Source organism: Misgurnus anguillicaudatus, chromosome 3 (assembly GCF_027580225.2).
Source record: "Misgurnus anguillicaudatus chromosome 3, ASM2758022v2, whole genome shotgun sequence".
Lineage (NCBI taxonomy): Eukaryota > Metazoa > Chordata > Actinopteri > Cypriniformes > Cobitidae > Misgurnus > Misgurnus anguillicaudatus.
Window position 1 is genome coordinate 42,461,166 of NC_073339.2, and position 27,124 is coordinate 42,488,289.

General features: G+C 35.6%; 3 protein-coding genes across 4 annotated transcripts in view; 2 read left to right on the forward strand and 1 right to left on the reverse strand.

The window, feature by feature from the left end:
* Positions 1-9,281, forward strand: part of LOC129445459 (interferon-induced protein 44-like) — a 55,364-nt gene extending 46,083 nt beyond the window's left edge. The window contains exons 2-5 of one of the 2 annotated variants that reach the window (XM_073866231.1): positions 1,722-1,871; positions 1,976-2,147; positions 8,232-8,332; positions 8,417-9,281. In XM_073866231.1, coding sequence (XP_073722332.1) covers positions 1,785-1,871; positions 1,976-2,147; positions 8,232-8,332; positions 8,417-8,587 — 531 coding nt within the window. In that variant the 5' untranslated portion in view covers positions 1,722-1,784 and the 3' untranslated portion in view covers positions 8,588-9,281. Of the gene's footprint in view, positions 1-1,721; positions 1,872-1,975; positions 2,148-6,899; positions 7,209-8,231; positions 8,333-8,416 lie in introns of those variants that run through there. The other variant, XM_073866232.1, reaches the window with a different exon arrangement.
* LOC129445461 (interferon-induced protein 44-like) overlaps positions 1-27,124 on the forward strand; it is an 85,604-nt gene that overhangs the window by 15,757 nt on the left and 42,723 nt on the right. The gene's annotated exons all lie outside the window — the stretch shown is intronic.
* On the reverse strand, positions 18,867-24,304 carry LOC129445460 (interferon-induced protein 44-like). The gene is made up of 6 exons (XM_055206670.2): positions 24,255-24,304; positions 23,746-23,950; positions 23,486-23,635; positions 23,211-23,382; positions 19,469-19,569; positions 18,867-19,384 (listed from the first exon to the last, which is right to left on the reverse strand). Exons 1-6 carry the CDS (start codon positions 24,302-24,304, stop codon positions 19,214-19,216), a joined length of 849 nt encoding a protein of 282 aa, XP_055062645.2. The 3' UTR covers positions 18,867-19,213.

Consider the following 27,124-nt stretch of genomic DNA (forward strand, 5'->3'; position numbering starts at 1 on the left):
AAGCTTTGTGAATATAAATTAATAAAAACAATAATATCAACGTCATTAATATTTAATGCTGGTTTAGCCGCTTGAGCTTTTTGCTATTTCTGTGTTGCTAGCGGAGGACGTGCACAGACCTCGCACAGTTTTAAAAATCAATGCAGTAAGCCTTTCTGTAGGCTAAAGCTAACTTTACCTCTTATTATGTTTGATTGAAGTTTGCATTTGCTGAAATTTATTTTTGCTTCAAGTTCGCTACTGTTTACTACTGTTCACTTGAATGCTTCCTTTTTAAATCATAAAGACCTTTCTGTTTGGTTTATAACATCAACATTAACCTATTCATCATATTAATATGTTGTAGGGGGGCTAGAACAATATAAGACTTTCCCAAACACATTTTTATAGCTTCAAAAATAGTGTCTGTTGTAGTTGCCAGCAAAGGATCCAGGTGTGAATTTTTGTCAATATCGCACACCCCTAGGTTGCATAAATGCACAAAGGTAAGCTATTATTAGAGTAATAAGTTATTTTACACCTTTACGCGCATGCCCAGTTACATGATTGGTGGAGGAAGATTATTTTTAAAATGCCAGTATAAACGAGGATCGTTTCCATTTTAAAATGCCGTTTTAAAACACAAATGCTCTAATGTAAACAGGGCCTCAGACACTTGAAACATTTCAAGAATTCAAACACAGTCACATTCCTATCTTACGATATCTGCGCTACTCACCTGACCAATGGTTAGCTCTGTTGAAGGCTTAATCCAGTAACGAGCACTTTGATTGGTCATTTTTGTGAACCAATCATATTTCTTTCTGCCCTGAGAACATGTTTGTGTAAGGAAAACTCCTATCTACATTATGCACGCACTGCAAAAGCTGCTTATTTACACAATGCCATTATCATCTTTACTCAACTACTACTCTAAAATAGATGACATCAGGCTCATGTCTATGTTCAGACATTGTGTGACATCGCCAACTACTGGCCTGGCATGCACACACTCTAGAAGTGGCTGGGTTGTTTTTGACCCGTGATGGGTGGGTGTTGGACGGAGCACATGCTGGGTTAAAAATTACCCCATGCTGAATCAAAAATGACCCAATGTTGAGTTGTTGTTATGCAACCACGGGGTATAATAACCCAGCACTTGGGTTTAAATAGCCCAGCATTGGGTCAATTTTTAACAGTGTTCTGTTCAATATTTACCCATTATGGGTTAAAAATAACCCAGCCATTTTAGAGTGCAATACAGCGTTTTATAGTAATAGTTTTTGTGCAAAAACGAAAAAGAAAAAAATGTCAGTACTTTGTGGTTGTGTAAACATACCCATGAGTTAGACATAAAGACAGCAGAGTTTAAACAGCGTCTCAACATGTTACTGTAGCATCAACACAAGAAATTGTCTTTTTGTCTTTCCACAGGCAAAAGAGACCGCTGAAAGAAAAGCTAGAGAATTTCTCTGTAAATAATTCAGATGTGAGAAACATCAGGATCCTGCTAGCTGGACCAATTGGATCAGGAAAGTCCAGCTTCATAAACTCAGTCAAGAGCGCCTTTCAACAAGAAATTGTTAATGAAGCCCCTGCTGGTGCAACTGCTGTTTGTTGCACCAAAAAAGTATGGATTGTTTTATTGCTGAAACTTTATTTTTTTTAAAGAAATATTGGAATACTTGGAAAAATTGTATTCAAAACTGATAAATTTGTGCTGTTTTGATCTTGTTTTGTAGCTCAACACATATGAAATCAGAAATAAACGTGGAGATGTGTTGCCGTTTGTCATCGGTGACACAATGGGCTTAGAATCTGAAACGTTTTCTGGGTTACAAGTAGATGATATAATCAGCACCATCCTCGGCCATGTAATGGAGAACTATAAAGTACTAAACTACTTCATTTACTTCACATTAAAACACTTTACAAGAAGATTTGTATGGGTGCAATATCTCATGCTTTCTATTTTGTGCCTTATTCACAAATCTAGTTTAAAGAAGGCAGAGCAATCACTTCTGAAGATGAATATTACAACAAAAACCCTTCCGTCTCTGACCAGACTTTCTGCCTGGTTTACATCATAGCTGCAGAATCAGTCAATTTAATACAACGACCACTTTTTGAGAAGTTGAAGATTGTGCGTGAGAGAATCAGTGAAAAGGGTAAAACTTTTGTATTTGTATTATGTAATGTGTATGTGACCACTTTTCAAGGGGTCATAGTGTGTGCTATGTTTAAGTGCTATAATTGGGTCCCCAGTGCTTCTATCAACCTAGAAAATGTGATGAAGATCAACCCAGAAACTTAATTTGAGTAAGCCATTTTCTGCAAGCGTGTGAAAAATTAGGTCGTTCAGATTTCGCCTGTTTTGTGAGGTGGGTAGCAAGGCGAATTACAATAAAACCGCCCCCTTTATCTGCACTATCCAACCACAGCACTGCCATAGTGCAGAGAGAAAGAGAGAGAAAAGAAGGACTTGACAGCACAATTGAGTTTCAATTACAACAAACCGCCATCATTGTGATCAGTGTTTGCATTTTATCAGCTCATTTACATTTTACAGGACACACCCAAAAATGGCACACTTTTGCTCAGGCCTACAAATTTGCGATTTTAACATGCTATAATAAATTATATGTGGAGTATCTGTGAGCTAAAACTTCCCATACACACTCTGGGGACATCAACGATTTACTTTACATCTTAAAAATATATCATAATATGACCCCTTTAAAGGATGCATGAAGTGCAGGCTATCCTTCGTGCCCTCAAATCACCCACACACATTCAAAAACATACCGAGAATCAAATTGGCACTTTTGTTACCCAATTCCTTTCTCAAATATAAACCATTGGTAGGAAACGAGTGGGCACAGAGCTCATCCAGTTTCAGTTTGAAATGTAAGACAAAAACATGTTTTACGCACAAGGTTTTTTTTGGCATTATGTTCCTAATCCTATAAGTATTCACAGAAAAGATCCACTGTTTTTTTTTAAAGTGTGAATGATGGGATCAGCCAGACAGAGTTTGGAATATCATTCCTTTAGCAAGGAATAGAAAACGTGAAAAAAATGTTGCATATAATGAAAATGAGTCGTACAAATTGTTTCACCCCCACAATACTTTTGAGTAACACATTCTCTATTATCAAATATCCTACGAAGGCAGGACTTTAAAGCTTTCGGACGCAGCCATAGTATATATGCATGATGAACACATATATAAAATCAAACAACATTATTTTATTTAGATCCCTGTAACTGCTGTAAATTGATGGTTTCCAAGAATGGGGAGTCACAGAGTGATGTATTGCACCTGGCTGTGGCTTCTGACGTCACACTTGGATGTGGGCCGGGTTAGATGTCCACCTTGCGTGATTTTTTCCCCAAACCAGTTTAGATAGGAGTTTTACTTAAACATGATCTCAGGGGCAGAAAGAAATTTGATTGGTTCACAAAAATGACCAATGAAAGTCCTCAACCGGAGCCTTCAAGGCAGCTTCTGCAGTGAAGCAGTTCGAGCTCACCGTTGGTCAGGTGAGTAGCGCAGATGGTTAGATAGGAATGTGACTGGTTTTGAATTCAGCTCAAAATTTTTTAAGTTATGTTTAAAGGGGACATATTATGAGATTTTTTTGAAGATGAAAACTAAGTCTAAAATAGGTCTGAGCAAAAGTGTTCTGTTTTGGGTGTGTCATTTAAAATGCAAATGAGCGGATGAAGTGCAACCACTGATCACAATGATGGTGGTTTGTTGCAATTGAAACTCAATTGTGCTGTGAATTATTTTCTCTCTCTCTTCCTCTCCATACTAAATGGTTGTGCTGTGGTTGGATAGTGCAGATAAAGGGGGCGGGATTACCTTATTCTGACATCACAATAAGGGCCAAATTACAATGACCTATTTTTCACATGCTTGCAGAAAATGATTTACCAAAACTAAGTTATTGGGTTGATCTTTTTAACATTTTCTAGGTTGATAGAAGCACTGGGGACACAATTATAGCACTTAAACATGGAAAAAGTCTGATTTTCATAATATGTCCCCTTTAAGTTACGTGTGTCCAGGTTTTCAGGTGTCTGTGGCATGACTCTTTTTCGTGCCTGTTTCACGAGTTCGCATTAACATGTAATCGAAAGGGAATGAGATAAAGTATATTTGGTGTGCTGTCCGAGGAGAGGGCTCCGAGCTCTGAATTTTAGCCCGAACCCAGAGTACTCCCCTCTCTTTAACTGTGATAAATGAATCTAGATGAGAGTGAGGTGATGGGGAGGAGGAGGGATGCTGCAAAAAATCTGTCACGGGACAGAGGTGAGGGACTGCCATTTATAGGCACCTCTTTGCACTGATTGGTTGGATCACATGACCATGCTTCTCCCGAACTTAGTTAAATAAACTTCATTTCACGTATTGGTTACTGAATTTTTTTCCTATTTTCTTACCATTGTCGCTTGGGATTGGGGTTAGAACAACTTTCTGTTACATAAAATGACATCCTAACCCAAACCCAACTCTAACCCCAAGCGACAACAGTTTAAAATCCTGACAAATAAACATATAAACCAATGCTTAAAATGACATCCACATTTATGCCAAACCCAACATTATCCTCGCGCGAAAACAGTTTAAAGATCAGACAAAAAACACAAATCTAACACCAATCCCAAGTGACAATGGTTTGAAAAAGGATAAAAATTGAGTAACCAATACGTGAAACTGGCACGAAAAAGAAAGTCATACCACGGACACGTGAAAAGGTGGAAACATGTATTTGCAAGCTTAAAACGTTTCGAGCTGAATTCAAAACCAGTCACATTCCTATCTAACCATCTGCGCTACTCACCTGACCAACGGTGAGCTCGAACTGCTTCACTGCAGAAGCTGCCTTGAAGGCTCCGGTTTTGGACTTTCATTGGTCATTTTTGTGAACCAATCAAATTTCTTTCTGCCCCTGAGATCATGTTTAAGTAAAACTCCTATCTGAACTGGTTTGGGAAAAAAAATCAAGCGTCCAGCTTAGGTTGCAGTGAGCCCTAGTTGCTTCTCGGAGATTTTTTTAAGGTGTAAGATAAATATTTGGTCTCCCCAGAGTGCGTAAGTGAAGTTTTAGCTCAAAATACCCCACAGACAATTGCTAATAGCATGTTTAAATTGCCATTTTGTAGGCCTGAGCAAAAGTGTGCTGTTTTTGGGTGTGTCCTTTAAAATGCAAATGAGCGGATGAAGTGCAAACACTGATCACAATGATGATGGTTTGTTGTAATTGAAACTCAATTGTGCTGTTAAGTATTTTTTCTTTCTCTCTTTCTCTCAGCACTAAATGGCGTGCTGTGGTTGGATAGTGCTGGGCGGTATTATTGTAATTCGCCTTGCTACCTATCTCACAAAACAGGCAAAATCTGAACGACCTAATTTTTTACATGCTTTCAGAAAATGTCTTACCCAAACAAAGTTACTGGGTTGATCATTTTCACATTTTCTAGGGCAGTGGTTCTCAAACTGGGGACCGCGAGATGGTGCCAGAGGGGCAATTAATACATTAAAATACATAAATTTATCATGAATTCTGTGTAATTAAACCAAAAAATATAAGGCTACTAACCAACAGCACTACTTTGAATAATTGTATATGTTTTGTTTAATTAAAATGTTACATTTTAGAACAAATTTGTCATAAATTTTCTTTGGGGGGCCACAAAGAAATGCACTGTACACAAGGGGGGCTGCACGCTGAAAAAAACACTGTTCTAGGGTTATAGAAGTACTGGGGACCCAATTATAGCACTTAAACATAGAAAAAGTCTGATTTTCACGCTATGACCCCTTTAAAGAATTGAGATGTCCAACAAGATGGCTGAACTTAATTAGTTATGAAATATTTTTAAAATGTAAAATAAATCTTTGCTGTCCCCAGAATGTGTATGGGAAGTTTTAGCTCAAAATACCATATAGATTATTTATTAAAGCATGTTAAAATCGCAAATTTGTAGGCCTGAGAAAAAATTTGCCGTTTTTGGGCGTGTCATTTAAAATGCAAACGAGCGGATGAAATGCAAACACTGATCACAATGATGGCAGTTTGTTGTAATTGAAACTCAATTGTGCTGTCAAATCCTTCTTTTCTCTCGCTCTCTCTGCACTAAATGGCAGTTCTGGTTGGATAGTGCAGATAAAGGGGGCGGTATTATTGTAATTCGCCTTGCTACCTACCTCACAAAACAGGCAAAATATGAACAACATAATTTTTCACATGCTTGCTGAAAATGGCTTACCCAAATTAAGTTACTGGGTTGATCTTTATCACATTTTCTAGGTTGATAGAAGCACTTGGGGACCCAATTATAGCACTTAAACATGGAAAAATGGAAAAAGTCTGCCATGCTATGACCACTTTAAGTATTGAAAAGCACCTACCTAACTGGTTCCTTCTTCTATGTGTCATGTTCTGATCAGGTCCATAATTGTAGTTATGTTAATTTTTAATATCTCATGCTTTCCATTTTGTGCCTTATTCACAAACCTAGTTCAAAGAAAGCAAAGCAATCACTTCTGAAGATGAATATTACAACCAAAACCCTTCGGCCTCTGACCAGACTTTCTGCCTGGTTTACGTCATAGCTGCAGAATCAGTCAATTTAATAGATCAACAACTTTTTGAGAAGTTGAAGATTGTGCGTGAGAGAATCAGTGAAAAGGGTAAAACTTTATTTTAAAACATTGGGTTATGTATTTGTAATATGTAATGTGTATGTGACCACTTTTAAAGGATGCTTGAACTGTGGGCTATGCTTTGTTCCCTTAAATCACCCACAATCCTTTGCACACATTCAAAAAACATAACGAGAATCAAATTGGCACGTTTGTTACCCAATTCCTTGGTAGGAAACGAGTGGGCACAGAGCTCTTCCAATTTCAGTATGAAATGTAAGCCAAAATCATGTTTTATGCACAAAGACATTGGTTATCCTTAATTTTTTTGTAAATTGATTACATTGTTAAACTGGAAATTCTGTATAGAACTGGGAGACCACAAACGGTTGATATATGATTCTCATTCACAGTAGTGAATTTAATAGAACGTTGTAAATTTTTGTGGTGATATATTGCATTATCTTTAACTTCTCACTTTGAAAGTTTCATGAGAAGACCACAAGGGCAGTAACCGTTATGATCAAGCATGCCGCACAAGCCATGAAAAGTGAAGCCTATAGACCCCTTCAAGGTTTGTAAACATTGAATGACTACTGGGTGCACATGCGGTCAAACTGTTCATTCCATCCCGGCTTTCTAGTTTAATCTAACAGGGCTGAAAAATGATGACTTATCTGAAATGAAGTGAGCACTACAAACACAAGCCTCTTTGATCTTTGTATTGTTCCAGTCTGCATGTTTAATTGCTTGCAGCCACAGATGTTGTATTTTTTGTTTTTGAGATTCTGCAGGAATCCCAAAAAACTTAACGGCAGACCCGCTTCGGTTTTCAAAGCCCATGACGCAAGTACGCATTTTTGACGATACCGAATAAAACTCAATCTGCTGTAATGACTTTTCTAACCCCGACATGCGCAGTGGGAACTTTCTTTGACGTGAACTGTGAAGGGGTCTATAAAAACGGTGGTGTCACGTCATGATTGACAACTGTGATATGCGCATTCTACGAGGGCGGGGCCTTGCTTTCGCGGCTTTACTTCCTGCTCACTACTGCGCATGACTGGTCCCGAATTTGCTACTGCGCGTACTGAAGACCCAAGATGCCAGCGCCCTATCGGGACACTGACGGCTTCACTTTTTACCAATGGAAGAGAGCGAACGGGCGTCGTCCATCTTTTTTTACAGTCTGTGGTTATGACATTGGACACTTATTAGACCACCTCATTCTAGCGTTTAAAGTTGTGGAGGACTCTAACCTTGAACTGTCCGAAGGACTGTACTAGGAAGGAAATAATTCATTAACAGCACAATTGAGTTTCAATTTCAACAAACCACCATCATTGCGATCAGTGTTTGCATTTCATCTGCTCATTTGCATATAAAAGGACACACCAAAAAATTTCACATTTTAGCTCACCCCATAACGTGGCAATTTGTTCATGCTATAATAAATTATCTGGGGAAACCAAAGACTTATTTACTTCTTTAAAAAGTATTATAAAATGTCCCCTTTAATCGAAAAATGTTAAGAATAATGTACATTATAATCTATATCTTGTAGATGATTTACATTATCTCTGTGTAATCATTGTAGGGATTCCTCAAGTGATTGTCATGACCAAAGTTGATGAAGCATGTCCACTGGTGAAGAATGATTTGAGGAAAATCTACACTAGCAAGAAAATTAAAAACCGGGTAAATCACACAATTAGTTTATTTGCTGTTGTAGTTGTTCATAATTACAGATTTGAAAGACTTAAACTGATTGTTTCTGTTAAGATGGAGAAATGCAGTATTGAAGTGGGTGTACCGATGACCAACATCTTCCCAGTGAAGAACTACCACGATGAGATTGACACAAATGATGAAGTTGATGTTCTGATTTTAAAGGCAGTTGATCAGATTGTACGTTCGGCTAATGCAAAAGTGGCAAGGGGTGCTTTAAAGTGATGGGAAGTTGATGCATCTTATCTATACTTTCTGGTTATATTTTCTGCAGTGCACCTTCAGTTTTTCTGCAGTAGCCTTATATTCCACACTGAAAAAATACAATTTGTTAAATTATTGCCTTAAGTGAAATAGTATGTTGTAACAAATTATTGTTTAGTGTAGTTAGTTCAGTGTAGACATTATTATTCAAATAAAATAAGTATCAGCTACTGTGTATATGCAAAGTGACACACATTTGGTTGGTTTTTGACCATTAAAAATAGGTACAATTTGCACTTGGAGCCTGGTTCCCAGCTAACAGAAAATAGTTCTAAGAACATTCCTTGAAAGCTCCCACAAAAAGTATCCAGGTTTTTTATGTTTAGGAAGGTTTCTTGGTTGTGTGAATCCTAGAGGAATGTTATGATGTCATGTTTTTAATGTTCTTGCAGTGTTTAAAAGACCTATTTTTATTTTAAGAACTTTTTTCCATGTAAAAATAATAGAAAAACATTACATTCTATTATTTTGAAACTGATATAAAACATTACTTATGATGCGGTAGAGGCGGCAAGCGCGAGTGATTTTTATAAAAAGTTGTGCTAGTAATGAAAAATTGTATTTACTAATGAATTCGTGTCTATGGCACAAATGTCTTTTTCGTGACACTTGCACAAATCTCTATAAACAGTTTTTCGTGTCCGTGGCACAACTTTTTTTTCGTGTCATTTTATGTATTGTTTTCTTTTTTTTCCCCTATTTTTAAATCATTGTCCCTTGGGGTTAGATTTGGGGTTTGGGTTTGGATGTTCTTTTATGTATTGGTTTCTAAATGTTTTTTTTTCCCCGCTTTTTTAAAACTATCTCACCAGGGGCCTCATTTATTAAACTTTGCGTAGGATTTGCGTCAGAAGTGGCGTACGGATGAAACATAGGACGGGCGTACGCACAGAAATATTCGGATTTATAAAACCGTGCGCACGTGCGGATTTATAAAACTGTGCTAATTAGCAAATCCAGGTGATTGGAACAAAATACTGGAGAGGACTTTTACTCATGGCACATGGATTGTCCGCCTCTGCTGGCGACTAACATCATGAAATGAATAAAGTGTTATCTTATATACAGTAATGTAATCTTTACTTTAGTTGCACTATTATTGTGCATGGCTACAGCTACCCAGCAAACATGAGACGTCTGCCCGATGTGCGGATCATGTCTTTATTGGGTCGGTTGGTCCAGGACCTTATCTGTATGACTATACAATATGCAAATCTGGTTCAGTATCTGACGTGGCACACTAGTGTGCCGTAGAAAATAACACTGCCACAGTGTTGAAAAAGCACTCAAATCTAGCTAGCAGGTTGCTAAGTTGGTTACAGCTGCGTGTGTCACTGTCATCAATTCCAGCCAGGATATCATTAGTGTTCATCAAAACAAGATCAAGTTTCACATTTAATCTGAATACTAAGTTTAATACAGTATAATATTCCAGGTTAACAAGTCATTTAAGCATTGCAATACAGGTTTATGCAGATTTGTTAATGCTTATTGTGAAAGTGGTATGCCATATGATTTTTTTACTTATCAAAACTGTGCCATGGCAGAAAAAAGGTTGGGAAACACTGATCTGAATGTCTGACTATGACCCCTCTTGGACATCAGGGAGACGTCCAAAAGGGGTTTGGGAAATCAACATGAAGTACGTCCACCATGATTGTGATTCACGTGCCAATTCTTGATATCTGGCTGTACATTAAAAAAAATTCTCAATGTTTAAGAGAATGAGATTTATAAACGTTAGATTTTTTTCATTATGATTTTTTTTATATAGAAAAGACTATAAACAAATAAAGTCTTTAAATGACATACAAAATTAACAAAGCAGTTTTCTTTTTCATAAGCTATGATAGCTTTTTATTTCTTATTTTATTTTCAAAACTTAAAGTGTTTTTACAAAGACAACAATTTTAAACAAAGACTCAAACCGTCAAACAGGCGCGGAGCTATGGGCGGGCCTGGGCGGGCCTGGGCCCGCCCAGATTGACAGCTGGCCCGCCCAATCAGAAATGTAAAAAATACTACTCTGTATAGTTAGACATGTATACTACTTTATGTGGTGTAATTTATCTATTGCATGTAATAACAGTAAAATTATAAGTAAGCCTGATAACTATTTAAAAACTATTAAAGCAGTTGAATGTTGCGTTATAATGAAATATTCCAAAGCAACTTTCAGCCATGATCACTTTGAGAACTTTTTTTGCAAGCAAGTAGAAAAAGTATTTTGAATAACAACACGTTATAAATATGTGCTGCGCGCTTTCCTCTCAATAACATAAACACACAACAAATATGACAGCGGGGTAAAAAATAGAAAGAATACATCTGATCATAGTGATGTTGTTTGATATAGCGATATAGCAGCACTATAAGTCACGCCACGTTTATTGCTACACTTTATACAATATAGCCTATTGCTTTTAAGCAACAAATAGCCTATCATAACAATCTATAAGCCTACTGTGTAATTGAGACATTAATTTAAAGGGGACATATTATGAGATTTTTTTTAAAATGTAAACTAAGTCTAAAATAGGTCTGAGCAAAAGTGTGCCGTTTTGGGTGTGTCATTTAAAATGCAAATGAGCGGATGAAGTGCAACCACTGATCACAATGATGGTGGTTTGTTGCAATTGAAACTCAATTGTGCTGTGAAATATTTTCTTTCTCTCTCTCTTTCTCTCTGCACTAAATGGTTGTGCTGTGGTTGGATAGTGCAGATAAAGGGGGCGGTATTACCTTATTCTGACATCACAATAAGGGCCAAATTACAATGACCTATTTTTTCACATGTTTGCAGAAAATGGTTTACCAAAACTAAGTTATTGGGTTGATCTTTTTAACATTTTCTAGGTTGATAGAAGCACTGGGGACACAATTATAGCACTTAAACATGGAAAAAGTCAGATTTTCATAATATGTCCCCTTAAAGAAATGCATTAAAGCAGAAAGACGTAGGCTGCGGAAATATAGTGGGTTCACTTCAATCCACACCACAGACGTTCTTGGTTTGCTTCCTATTTATTAAATCGAGGCAATTGTTTGATCAAACATTGATTAATATTAAGATACAATTTATACAAAACGAAATTCACTTTAAAGAGAGTCTTTCTACAAAACAAACCTCGCAAAATCGCTTGCCTGACGTCCATTACGGGCTTTGGCGAATTCCTGTCGGGCTAAAAAAAAATGATGCGCCTTGGCCGGCGGGCGGAGGAAAAAATATTGTAATGTGTTTGCATTCTCTCAGATTTAGTTAGGTAATTATGTTGTATGTAATTCGGCGTCATCTTGTTAGCCATTACTATCCTCACTAACAAGTGAAACTGCCAGGAAATGAAGTAAAAGCATTAAATCCATTATTCCTTTCGTTCGATATGCGCGCTCCTCGGCTCCGCTCTTCACGAGTAGGCTTGCTCTTGTGCTCATCAAAAAGTATATTAAATGTTTATTTATTTGTCATTTCGTTTAACCCCAGAGTCTAACATTATTCTAGCAATTCCCTTTTTCTTTCTTTATTTAGTAAGTTAACTTAAATATGTGAGAACGAAAATATATTTTTAGTGATTTGCATGAAGAGAATATGATGTTAGAAGCTTCATTTTAAGCATTTAGTAGCCGTATTTATTTAAACACTTTAATAGGTTATTTAAAAAGTATAAGGTTTTTTTGGGTTCATTTATATTTCCTGTCACTGTGTGCAGGTTCTTTTTTTTGTAGGCTATGAGAGCCCAATATTTTTTTTACCAAAAAGGCTTAATAAATGTCACGTTGCATTACAATTTAAAGTATCAATAATGTCAAAAATGTGACGTGCAGTTCGGGTGTGTGTGTATGCTGTTTAAATTAGTGTTCTGAAGTTTTGACGAATTTTATAGACTTGTTATAGTTTCTTATTCAAAAGTGACACCCATAGATTCAGGCCCACCCGGACTTAATCCATGCCCACCCATATGTCACGTTCTGCATCCGCCACTGCCGTCAAACTGTCCAACTAAAGGAAAAACTAAAGGAAACGCTGATCACAATAATGGTGACCAAACATTTCAATAAAACATCAACATCTTAAAGGGGACATATTATGAAAATCTGACTTTTTCCATGTTTAAGTGCTATAATTGTGTCCCCAGTGCTTCTATCAACCTAGAAAATGTTAAAAAGATCAACCCAATAACTTAGTTTTGGTAAACCATTTTCTGCAAGCATGTGAAAAAATAGGTCATTGTAATTTGGCCCTTATTGTGATGTCAGAATAAGGTAATACCTCCCCCTTTATCTGCACTATCCAACCACAGCACAACCATTTAGTATGGAGAGAAAGAGAGAGATAAAATATTTCACAGCACAATTGAGTTTCAATTGCAACAAACCACCATCATTGTGATCAGTGGTTGCACTTCATCCGCTCATTTGCATTTTAAATGACACACCCAAAATGGCACACTTTTGCTCAGACCTATTTTAGACTTAGTTTACATCTTTAAAAAAATCTCATAATATGTCCCCTTTAAATTTCGGGACTGTCCAGAATTTTTCCACACGCTACACTGTAAAAAAATCAGTATAGGTTTTACGGAGAAATACTGGCAGCTGTGGTTACCAGAACAATTCTGTAAAAAATACATCTTAAAACCGTAAAAACAACACCACCACAGTTGTATGCATTACAGCGAACTTTTGTAAATTGTACACATCTTACATGTATACAAAATTTCTTTGATTAATTAACTGGTTAGAAACTCTTCTTTTTTAATGGTAAATGCAGATGAGATTGCGTGCCAGACGACCACCCTAAAAATATATGAACATGTAAACAACTTTTTGTATTTCATTAACTAATATAATTTTATTCATTTTTTTTAAATATGCAGAAAACCACTATAATCCCAGTGATTGAATAGACAGCTACACAAAGAAACAAAGTTTGTTGTGAAATTACTACAAATTGTTTTCTAATTATTTGCCAACAACTTAAACAGAGACAGTGGACATACACAAAGATTGTATTATACAAACAAATACAAAACAACATCAGGGTATTAAATCACTCAGTGTCTACATGAGTCCATTTTACAGAGTTAAAAAGTGACACTTAAATAATGACATTATGAATGAACATTAATGATGAAATAGAGAGTCAAAACACAAGTTCAACTGAACTACAGACAAAATCTTAGATTAACATGAACTGTATAAATATAACATATAAACACATTCAATCGCTCAAGATCTCACCAGAGGAGAATTAAACACAAACACCATTAGGGGTGGGCGATATGACCAAAAACTTTCTATAACTATCACGATAGGATTAATTTTATATCATGATAACGATATGCATCACGGTAGAGTTTTTTTTTATGTTTTAATAAGGTTTAAATCTTTAATACCATAGAAATGTTCATAATTCTCACAAAAAACATATACAAGCATAGAAAGAAGATAAAACCAAACAAAACTTAAGCTCTCTGAAGATAAACAGTCAATGATATAAGAATGATAATAAATAATTATGCTTGTATGTATGTATAGGCCTATATATATTTTTATTTAAGGTAGAAAAGTGATTTAATCAGGAGCAGTGAGAGATTTTCTCTCAATGCTGTTTGATTAACACGAGTGACAGACAGGAGCAAAATTAGGTAACTTCCCCTTTAAGACCAAAGTTCGGACCCAATGTTACACATCTTTTAGCTGTTTACTTTCTCTTAAGACCTAACTGGTCGTGTTTATGAGGATGCTTGCAAAGACGGGAATTTTGACGCATATGCGTATTTAAGGACAATAAAGCGGGAAAAATGCTCACGAGCTTAATGAGCAGTGGTCGCGTGACTTGCGCGCTCCTCACAGACAGAAAGAGCAGCGGTTGCACGATTGTCCGCTCCTGACACACAGAAAGAACGCACGCATACAGATCTGAGGGCTATTTCATAAAACTAGATTACAGAATAAGCCAGGCTTATTTTGTTAAGTCTGGCTTATTGCCGGTGGATTTCGTTTCATAAAACAAACTTGAACTAGTTCAACCCCGGTTACTATGGAAACTTACGCTTGCAAACTAGCCTGGTCCGGAGCAGGCTAACTGTCAGGCTAAGCCTCAGTTGTTGCTTAAAGGCGGAGTCCACGATGTTTGAAACACGCGTTGGAAAAGGAGACGGGCCGACTACCAAAACACACTTATAGCCAATCAAATCAAATCAAATGCCGGTTTGCGTATGTGTGGGGCGGGTCTATCAACAGAAGGTCCAGATTCTATTGGGGTAGGGGCGTGTTTGTTTAGGTGATTTCAAATATCAACATTGGCTTTCAAACATCATGGACTCCGCCTTTAACTAGACTTCCACTGACACTGAAATAAATGTAAATGCAATGATATTACAGTTGACTCTTTGACATTTTATTTGACTTTATTAACCACTATTAAGCTAACAATTAAAGAAAATCAACTTATATATTAAATTTGATAAATTTTGTTACAATAATAATTAATAAAATATAAACATGTGTTTCATAATATGGTATATTATAGGCCTATCAAATGTTGAATATAAATGATAATCTTAACTACCCCAATATAAGGATAATAGTTTATTAACAAATTTAAGATGTATCGTAATTCATATAATTGCAATGTATTGATGAAATATATATATATATATATATATATATATATATATATATATATATATATATATATATATATATATATATATATATATATATATATATATATATGTATATATATATATATATATATATATATTTTTTTTTTCAGATTGTCTGTCACACAAAGAGGAAATTTAATTTAAATATACAACACAAAAAAGTCAAGTACAGTCATTTAATTTTTTTATGCTTGGTGTGCATAAAAATACACATTATTTTAAAGATCTACAGTATTTGTATCTTTCTCTAGTTGTTTCATTTTTCTTGAAATTTAAAAAAAAATTATGGTGTCTGCATGGCTGAAGGAATACAATATAATTATGTGATGGTATGCTCTTGACATTTTGTTGTAATGAGTTAAAATTCTTTTTTATCACAGAGAAGATTGTTAGTGTCCTGCAGACAATAATTTTTCAGCTCACAAGGCTTGTACTGACTTACAGTATAGACTTACAGTATAATGTGCTTATACCGGCTTTTCTTCAACTGATCCTCACCCTGTAACCATTCATAAAACTCTGTTTATCTATCAACACCTAACACTACACTGTTAAAAAATTATGTAGAACTTACAGTATTACTGTCAGCTGTTTGCCAGTAACTTACTGTAGATTTATATGTATGCCATCCACTGGCAACAGTTTGCTCAAAGCCAAATGAACACCAAACACCAACAAGTCTTTTTATCTACAGAATAAAACCATCAAATAACAGCCTCATGCAAAGCATTCTGGGAACAAAAATATGAAGTAAACAACAGAAAAAGGTTCATGAGGATTTCTGGTTCACAAAATGCTTTGCATGAGGCTGTTATTTTATAGTTTTATGCTGTAAAATCATAGACTTGTTAATGTTTAATGTTGATAAATAATAAACCTTTAAATCTACATAAGTTACTGGCAAACAGCTGCATAACTACAGCTAATTTTTTTAACAGTGTGATAATAAACCAGTGGTTTAAAATCTCTCATCCTCCCAGGGTTTAACATGATGACTTGTGACTCTATAACGCACACATAATTTGCCATCAAAAATGTTTTGAGTAACATGTCAAGTAATAATGATTGGTCAAGAATATGTGTAACATATATGATTTTACACAATCATTTCTTGTACTACTGTAAATTCAGAAATGCATATGCTGTTCACCCCCCATTCTCTCAGTGACCCCATTTTTTTCTTTCAAGAACAGTTCATCTGCAGGAGTAAAGCTGTGCTGCTGATAGATGACAGTGCTCTCCTCAGTGCCAGTCAACATCTTTGGCAGCTAACATAATAAGATTAGACACTTCTTCTAGCATATGATTATGCTTAAATCAACTACACTTCTTATGAACAATATATTTATATTTTATTTTCACCTGTTACTTTATTGTCCACTTAAGTTGCTGCTTTTGAAATGTACCCCCAAATAAAAAATAAATATGTATTATATAGGTTACTTAGTAAACTACAAATTGTCTTTTAAAAGTTAAGATTTGTGTTATTTTTAAAAAGTACAGCATATAAAAATTAGCAAAGCATAGCCATAAGCATTGACAGGGCTTGAACCTGGATCCCTGCATGTGCTGCTGAGAGCACTAACCGCTAGGCCATCATTTCTGACGGCATTTCATGCTTTCATGTGATCACTTTAAAATAAGACAAAATATTTAAATTTAGTTTCTGCATGCAAGGATTTAGTCCATAAGGACTTTCCAACTATTTTATGGGTTTGTTTATTGCAGCAGTATTATAATTTTCAGTCAGTAGTACATTTTCATAAATTTTTATCAAAAATTACCGCTTTCTCTTTAACTTTGATCGATTTGATCCACGCTCGACCTCTAGGGCTGCTCAAGAATAGCGTGCACGCGCAATTATCTTGACTAGGGAAATCTGGATCACATTAGTTGGATTGCGTAAGCTTCATTTGCTTTTTTTGAAACCGCTTTAGCCTCGCCTCATTTGTTAGGTTAATTCAAGTCGAGTTTGTAACTTTAATCCTCGCTTTTCCAAGCGAGTTTTATGAAATAGCCCTCTGTTCACATTGGCTTGGTTTTGTCAACGTGAAACTAATCCTTTAACCCCGAGTTTGTTTAACCATTTTCATGGTACAGGCCCCAGGTGTCTTCAATAATCAAAAAATCATCACTTAAATGTTTACTTAAATCTCTCTTCTTACAAAACAGGCTGTTCTTATGTCTGTCAGCTGTCTATATTTGTCTGATCAAAAATAACAAAGTTTAAGATGTTGATGTTTTATTGAAAATGTTTGGTCACCATTGTGATCAGTGTTTCCTTTAGTTAGACAGTTTTACTCTTTGTTGTAAGTTGTCTTTGTAAAAACACCTCAATTTTTGCAAAGAAAATTAGAAATGAAACACTATCGCTTATGTGAAAGCCTAATTCTTTATTAGTTTTGTCTGTTTTTAAAATGATTTTTTGTTTATAGTTTTTCTATAATTAAACAAGGTTTATAAACACCTGATTTTTTTATTCTTCATTTTGAAGATTTTTATTCATTCTAATATAAAACTACATACAAATAAACCCTTTTAATAAAAGACAAAATGAACAAAGGATTTTTTTACATAAGCTATGATAGCTTTTTATTTCTAATTTTCTTTGCCAAAATGTATTTGTTTCTAGAAAGACAACAACTAAAAACAAAGAATCAAACTGTAATGTCAAACAATAATGGTGACCAAACATTTTCAATAAAACATCAACATCTTAAACTCTGTTATTTTTTTTTAATTTCAGACAAATGTAGACAGATGACAGAAATAAGAACAGCCTGGTTGGTAATAAGATAGATTTCACGAGTTCACACTTACAAATAAATTGGATAGATTAAATTAGTAAACGTATTTGGCGTGCTGTCTGGGGAGAGGGCTCTAAGCTCGGAAATTGGCCCGAACGCAGAGTAAGACTTCCTAAATTTGGCTATGTTGTGGACTGCAAATGGAAGAGATCGCGTTCACATATTTCAATGTTTCTCAACCCTGGTCCTCAAGGACCCCTTTCCAGAATGTTTTAGATGTCTCCTTAATTAACACACCTGATTTAAATTATTAGCTTGTTAGGGAGACATTCTGGAAGGAGTCTGATGAGTTAGTTCAGGTGTTTTAAATGAGGCGACATCTAAAACTTTCTGAAACGGGGTCCTTGAGGACCAGGGTTGAGAAACACTGACGTATTTGATTACGGATTAAATATATGCAACTGAAATACCAACAAATGCACCGGTGAACGGTTCTGCACAGATTTTGCTCAAACAAGCCTAATGTCATGAGGTATGGTTCCGCGCTTCTGCAGTTGGTTAGTATTGATTTTTACTGGCCACACTTTTGTTGTTGGGAAAATACATTTTATATGATTAGAGTTAACTTTGGCATGCTAAAATTGCTTAGTTTAGAGTAATTTTATTTGGTTTAGCTAGATTTAAAAAATCTTTCAAATGCTGATGTACCACCCAAATTAAGACTATGGTAAGACTGGTATATCACTACAGGTCATATTATATATTTAGCTGCATACAACATTCAGTTTAGTAAGGCGAGTAGCTTCTAAAGGAATATAATTGAAGTGGTGCAAGGGTGTAAACGATTTACTGTAAGGAAAAACACTTTAAATATTTATTAACAACAGCAGTAAATACTGTAGTGCTGCAGAGTAGAATCTAATATCTACACTAAAAAACAAAGAAGAATAAAATACATTTTGATTTATCTTATTACAGGTAAAATAAAAATATCATAAATGCTCTACACTAAATAATTATTTGTTAGAACAACATACTAGTTCTATTTTTATGTGTTTTAAGGCTGTTTTATGGGTACTGTGTGATTTAACAAATTTTATTTTTTAGAAAAACTGAATATGCACTGCAGAGAATATAGACTGAAAGTGTAGATAAGATGCATCAACTTCCCATCACTTTAAAGCACCCTTTGCCACTTTTACTTTAGCCGAACGTACAATCTGATCAACTGCCTTTAAAATCAGAACATCAATTTCATCATTTGTGTCAATCTCATCATGGTAGTTCTTCACTGGGAAGATGTTGGTCATCGGTACACCCACTTCAATACTGCATTTCTCCATCTTAACAGAAACAATCAGTTTAAGTCTTTCAAATCTGTAATTATGAAAAACTACAACAGCAAATAAACTAAGTGTGTGATTTACCAGCTTTTTAATCTTCTTGCTAGTGTAGATCTTCTTTAGATCATTCTTCACCAGTGGACATGCTTCATCAACTTTGGTCATGACAATCACTTGAGGAAGTCCTACAATGATTACACAGAGACAATGTAAATCATCTACAAGATACAGATTATAATGTACATTATTTTTAAAATTTTTCGATTAAAGGGGACATTTCACAATACTTTTTAAAGGGGTCATATTACCCAGAGTGCATATTTGAAGTTTTAGATCAAATAATTTATTATAACATGTTAATATTGCCACTCTGCAAGCCTGAGCAAAAATGTGCTGTTTTTGGGTGTGTCCTTTTAAATGCAAATGAGTGGATGAAATGCAAACACTGATCACAATGATGTTGGTTTGTAGCAATTGAAACTCAGAGGCTGTTTACACTTGGCATTAACATGCGTTTTCATCAATCGGATCACAAGTACGACGTTAATGCCAGGTGTAAACGGTGTTTAAAACGTTTTGAGCTCGTCCACTTTCGACCACTTTCAACCACATCCAGAGGTAGTCGAAACCACTTTCGATTGGATCGCTTTGGAGTTGCGGAACGCATATGTGGTTGAATGTGTTCGAACAGCCACACGCGACCGCCTTCTTTCCGCCCATGTATCTAATCTGAGGTATTAAACACAAGTTTTACGTCTTTTTTTACTTCTGGCGTGAACATATGGTGAACAGAGCTATTTTTAGCCTTTCATTAATAAAACTAAAGCGGCTGATCTCCGTAGTTTCGTTTTGAAAGCGTGTGAAAGTTGCGCGATCCTATTTCATCAATTGCGCCGAAAATTCAGAGAAAGCTCTTACATACACGTACAAAACTCTGTGCAGCATGTTTACTTTCTAAACAAGCAGTGGACTCCGACATAATATTAGTTTGCGTCCATATAAACTCATAATTACTCCCTTTTGGGTTTGAATGACAGCAGAGAGACTCGCCCACCGTCCCACAGACCACCCCCTCACAGTATTCAGGACAGAAGCGGTCGAAAGCGGTCGAAAGTGGACAAAAGAGACGGATTTAAATACCAGGTGTAAACGTAATGTGTCTCTCTCGTCCACTTGTGATCCGATCGATGAAAACACATCTTAATACCAAGTGTAAACAGCCCCTCAGATTGTGCTGTCAATTATTTTTATCTCTCTTTCTCTCTGCACTAAATGGCAGAGCCATGGTTGGATAGTGCAGATTAAAGGGGCCATGTCACAAGACTTTTTTAAGATTTATTTTAATTATTATTAAAATTATATATTATTAAAATAATATTAATAAATTATTAATTTATTATAACATGTTAAAATGTACACTTTGTAGGTGCGAGCAAAAATGTGCCGTTTTGGGTGTGTCTTTTAAAATGCAAATGAGCTAATGAAATTCAACCCTGATCGCAATGATAGTGGTTTGTTTCAATTGAAACTCAATTGTGATGTGATTTGATCTCTCTCTTTTTCAACTGGGTTGTTCTTTTTCACATTTTCTAGGTTGATAGAAGCACTGGGAACGCAATTATAGCGCTGAGACATAGAAAACGTCTGATTTTCACGCTATGACCCCTTTACAATGTAAGATAAGTTGGTGTCCCCAGAGTGCGTATGTAAAGTTTTAGTTTAAAATACCCCATACACTGCAAAATCCCGGGAGTTAAATTAACACTGCTCAGTGTTTATATAGGTCCACTCTCCAGAGTGTTAAAAAAGTAACACCGGAGAGAGTTAAAAGCAGCAATCTGTGACTTTATTCTCTCTATCACCATCTCTGTTTGAAACCTAAAATTGCATTTTAGATCTTACTTGTAGGGGTGGTTTCCCGGACAGGGATTAGACTAGTCCTAGACTAAAACATTTTTAAGAGCTGTCCAAATTAAAAACAACTTGCATGGCATACCTTAAAAAACATCAGTGCCCTTTGCTTTGCCTCAAAATACACACAGATAATGTTTTTAGTAAGGCATGTTTGTTAAAACTAGTTATATTTCCTAATTGAACTAAGGCCTAGCCCTGGATTAAGCTAATCCCTGTCCGGGAAACCGCCCCGTAGAGTTATTTTCTTAACTTAAGTTTAGATGTTGGCTGTTTCATTTAAAGTCACCATTATTGTGATCAGTGGTGGTTTTAATTGGACTCTTGAGTCTTAGGCTTAGCTTTTCAGCTTTTTTGGCTGTTATAATTGCATGTGTTAAAAACGTGTTTTTTTTAGGCCAAAGAGCAGACACTAGTGCATTTCTATGATTATAGTGGTTGTTAGGATATACTTTCAAATAACACTCTTAAAAATAATTTATTTAGTGATTTCTTACTAGAAGTATTTATTTCTGCCAATAATATGATACTGTAGTATGAGATCCAGCCATCTCATTGCAGTTTTTCATTCTGAACCATTTTTAAACACTGACACTTACAGATTAACTGCAGTTTAGCGTAGACACTTAAACATCAAGAATCAGAGCATAAATCACAATGATGGTGACAATAAAATGAAAAGCTTCATGCTGCAATGCATGCTGGGTATTAACAAATTACAAACCTCATCCAGAAATCCCAGAATGCACTGCGGCATGAATAAATAATGAACTTTTTTACCATATTCTTTGTCACCATTGTTGGGATTCGTACTCCGATTCTGGATGTCTCTGTATCCACATTGTTCAGCGGTTAATGTTTTTGTGCACACTATCAAAATCCTTCAGAATGTCAAACTGCTGTGAGAGTTCTGGACCTTAAATTGTAGTGATTTATTATTAATAGAAAATGATGCTTTTGATGAGGGAGGAAAAACTATATTAATAAATCTGTTCATTAAAAGATTATGTTTGACATTTTGTTTTATTCAATCACACAGTAACCTTTTCTTTGCTATAACAATGTGTTTTAAACACACTAAGATATAGCAGTTAGAAAAAACTAACAAGCTAATAGTCAAGAGTCAGGTCCAACTAAAACAACCACTGATCACAACAATGGCGACTCCAAACGAAACAGCCAACATCCAATCCCAAATCAAGACAACAACTCTACAAGCAAGATGTAAAATGCAATTCTAGGCCTCAAACACAGATGGCGATAGAGAGGACAAAGCCACAGACTGCTGCCTTCAACCCTCTCCGGTGCCACCCCTCCAACACTCTGGGGAGTGGACCCATACAAACACCGAGCAGTGCCAACCCAACTCCCGGGATTTTGCAGTGTAGATTATATATTATAACATGATAAAATTGCCACGTTATAGGGGAGTATTTTTTTTTTTTTTACAGAAAACAGAAAAAGATTTTCATATGTCCCCTTATAGTCAAAATATAAATATAGGTTTCCCAGACAATGATTATCCTAAGCCAGGACTATGACTTAGTTTCATTAGGGAATATAACTAGTTTTAACAATCCTACCTTGACTTGTGTGCATTTTAAGGCAAAACAAAGGTCACTGATGTATTTTAATATATGTCAGTGCAAGTTTGTTTGGACAGCTCTTACATTTATTTTTGACTACGACTTGTCAAATCCCTGTCTGGAAAACCGCCCCATAAACAACTATTTAATACATTTAAAATGTAATTTTTAAACATTTAAAATTATAGATGATAGTTATAGATGATAGTGATAAACATAATGGTTCATCTGAGCTACTAACTTACATTTTAATACTACTACATATACACACTGTCTAGGTAACACACACATACAAATACATAAACCAATGGTTAAAAATGAAGTTTTACCCTTTTCACTGATTATCTGATGGATCATCTTCAACTTCTCAAAAAGTGGTCGTTGTATTAAATTGACTGATTCTGCAGCTATGATGTAAACCAGGCAGAAAGTCTGGTCAGAGACGGAAGGGTTTTTGTTGTAATATTCATCTTCAGAAGTGATTGCTTTGCTTTCTTTGAACTAGGTTTGTGAATAAGGCACAAAATAGAAGCATAAGATATTGAACACATACAAATCTTTTAGTAAAGTGTTTAAATGTTAAGTAAATAAAGTAGTTTATTACTTTATAGTCCTCCATCACATGGCCAAGTATGGTGCTGATGATGTCATCTACTTGTGACCCAGACAATTTTTCAGGTTCTAAGCCCATCATATCACTGATGACAAAAGGCAACACCTCTCCACGTTCATTTCTGATTTCATACATGGTGAGCTACAAACCAAGAAACAAACCAAAAACAGCAAAAATTTATCAGTTTTGAAGAGAATATTTCCAATTATATTTCTTTGAAAACAAAGTTTCAGCAATAAAACAATACATACGTATTTGGTCAAACTGAAACCCGCACCAAAGGTTGATCCAGCAAGCGCTTCATTAATAATCTCTCCTTGAAAGGCGCTGTTGACCGAGTTTATGAAGCTGGACTTTCCTGCTCCAATTTGTCCAGCTAGCAGGATCCTGACGTTTCTTACATCTGTATTTCTCACAGAGAAGCTCTCTAGATTTTTTTTCAGCGTTCCCTTTTGCCTGTGCAAAGACAAAAGAAAATGTTTTGTGCAGATGCTACCATAACATGCACTGCCTGAACTCTGCTGTCTTTATGTCTAACTCAGGGAACGTTTACACAACCACAAAGTACAAAATAGTCTTGGTTCAAAGAATAGCTCAATAGCGAGCACTTCAACTATTATATTATATTTGTTGAAACGCACGCGTGATCAGTGGAGGTTCGCGTTGCGGACCAAAGCGCAAGTATATACAAAAGCTTAATGCGCAAGCATTGGACTCTTGCTCGGACCTGAATGCGCACAGCATGGACTCCTTTTATCACCTGAATTTGTTGTTCTGCTCCCTGCATGCAGCACATTTCAGAGTGTTCATGCGACTAAGACCGACAGTGTTGCCCTTAGAGTAAATCAGCTTCTTTTTTGTCTACCAATCAAGTTACTTGTCATAAATTAGTAAAAAATAAACAAATAAATAAATTAGTAAACTACCCTACCCCCTGATCCTATGTGTATCAGAAATTTCAGAGGGTGACGATAGGACGATCTCAAAGCTCAAAAACACTAAATAAACAGCTTTTGCAGTGATATTATTAGGAATGATGACAACATTTTCAAAACCCCCAAAGCTCAAATTTATCACCTGACAAGACAGAACAGTAACAATCCATTGAGGATTGAGAAAGTAATTATATTTTTTATATTCATATTCATATAAATCAGAGGAAAAAGTTAGATATGGATGTCAATAGAAGGTGTGTGACTGAAAATGCTGCTTATTCACATGTTTTTGCTCGTAACTTTCTAATTTTATCTGATATTTGCATTAAATTTTAACAGAAGGTAGAATTTTGTTAGTTCTTTTAAATAAAATTAACATTTACTGTTTTAGTTGGAATGGACATCAAACTTTAGTTGGAATGGGCATCAGACCCATGGTAACCATGGTTTTTAGAACAATGCCTGCAGTTCTGATGTTCTGACAGGGTTCGTTATAGTCTATTACCAGAAATGTGACTACCAAATTTCTGTGGCTTATTTAAATACCATCTCCTCCATAGATTTAAAGTACAGTGTTTCAGTACAAAGATAAAAGATATATAGTTTGGTCCACCTACCTTTCATTAGAGTCCAGAGTTTAGTGGAAGAAAGTGACACAAATTTTCAAACAATTGCTATGATCTAAAAACACCTCCAGGTTGAAAGCTTAAAATATCAAACGCTACTGGTGGTCGGACTTGACCTATTTATTGTTGTATTTAAAACAAAAAACAAGGCTTTGAACCAGTTTATGGAACGAAAATGAAAACCAGAAACTTTTGATGTTTTGCAAGGAACAGAAACGAAACCAGAAACTTTTAGAAAATATATGTTCCGGAACAGAATCTTGTATTTAGAATAATGGTAACCGGTTAATACCATTATATTTTTCATTCTTCGACAAGATTTCTGTCCAATACTCGATAAAGTTAACTTCCAGTCGTTATTGACTCATCTGAGAAATGAGAAGCTTGCCACCAGGAAGAAGCCTACTCAAGCCCAAGTCTCTAATGCTCAATCATAAGAGGTAAATATTGTAGGCTACCAAGTATCTCAAGATGTTTGTTTTTTACTAATTAGTGGTGTAACGGATCGCAGTTGATCCATGATCCGTACAGATCACGAACCCACGGTTCGGCTCGCTTGCAATTCAGATTAATACGCAAATTTAAATAGGGTAAAAGTTGATCATTTGCACGTGTTTCAAAGGCTTGCAAAAGTTAACACTTATGTGGTTTTAAACAATTTAACCACAAAAAGGCGCTAAACCGAGCAATTTTCTGTACACACCAATGCACATGCGGTTGAATGTGTCCGGTCGAGCTCCAAACAAACGTGACTATCCCTATGCCCTTCAAAGATCAGAACTCTTGATGTATAAACTTTAGAGAAAGTTGCACAACTGTGTCTCATACTGTAGTCCATTAAAATACATTTGGTGTATAAAGCACTGAAACCCAACGTAATTTTCACTTTATGTGGAGCGACTGTTTTTATTGCATATTCTTCCTGAAGCGCCATTTGGAATTCGTCCTCCGTCTGTGTGTGTGTGCGTGTTTATTGCACTCAATTGGGAAAAAAATCTGGTTCAAAGCCCTCGTAAAAACATGCTACAACCTTGCGTCTAGAAGTGAATATTGCATGACACACATTTAAAAGTACCGCGCAGGCTGAAAAGAGATTCTTCGACCCAGAAATTCGACGTGCGTGCCCGCGATGTCAGCACTGCTACACAGCAAAATTCCCAGTGTTAAATTAACACTGCTCGGTGTTTATATAATCCACACCAAGATTGGTGTTAAAAAAACACTAAATCAGTGTTAAAGTTAATAAGATAATGAAGTGATTGAGTCATTAATAGTGAACACCTGCTGGTCATTCCGTGTCAAATCAACTCAATTTTGGAATTGTTCCTGTCTTAAAATTTTTATTTTGTTGACTCTTTTTCTGGAAAAAGTAATACTAAAATGAGGAAGAAAGCCAAATTATTAAATGCAATAGATGAAATCACCATAGTTAAATGAACACTATCATCACCTCTGTTTGAAAACTAAAATTACAACTTGCTTGCAGAGTTACATGGATGATAGGTTTAACTTCTAAAGAACTGCTGTTAATCTGGTTAATAAAGTAAGTCACCATTGCTCCGATTAGTGTTTCCTTTAGTTGGGTACTTGGGTCTTGAAGTTTACTGTTAGTTTTCTTCTGCTCGTTGTGGCAGTGTGTTTATAAAACACATCTGTTAAAGCAGAGAAAGATGAGAGAAATGAAGTCTATAACTGTTACTATGTTAATAAGTATGAAAGTATAAGTCTTGGGATTCAATGATATCATAAAAAAATAATCACTGAATATAAGTGTTTAATTTATGTTCTGCCAACCCTGTGAGGCTCCCATGAAATCCAACAGTGCTGTAAAAAGTCCACATACCCTAAAGAGTTAAATATTGTTTAACCAAATCTAATCTGTGGTTTAAGTCAGACGCACTGAGACATCAACAATCAGCCTATAAAACACAATCATGGTGACAATCAACAACAAAGCTTCATGCCGCAATGCATGCTGGGTACCAGGATTGTAGAAAACTCATTCATAAATCCCATCATTCATTGCAACATGACAAAAATTTAGCAACTTTCCTACCATTAACTGTCAT

Excerpts from the sequence above, each read along its gene's own strand:
- LOC129445460 (XM_055206670.2), bottom strand. The coding sequence starts at position 24,304 with ATGAACACTCTGAAATGTGCTGCATGCAGGGAGCAGAACAACAAATTC. Across the intron at positions 23,951-24,254 it reads GAGCAGAACAACAAATTCAG|GCAAAAGGGAACGCTGAAAA; the intron begins GTGATAAAAGGA and ends GTCTTTGCACAG. Across the intron at positions 23,636-23,745 it reads GTTTCAGTTTGACCAAATAC|CTCACCATGTATGAAATCAG; the intron begins GTATGTATTGTT and ends CTTGGTTTGTAG.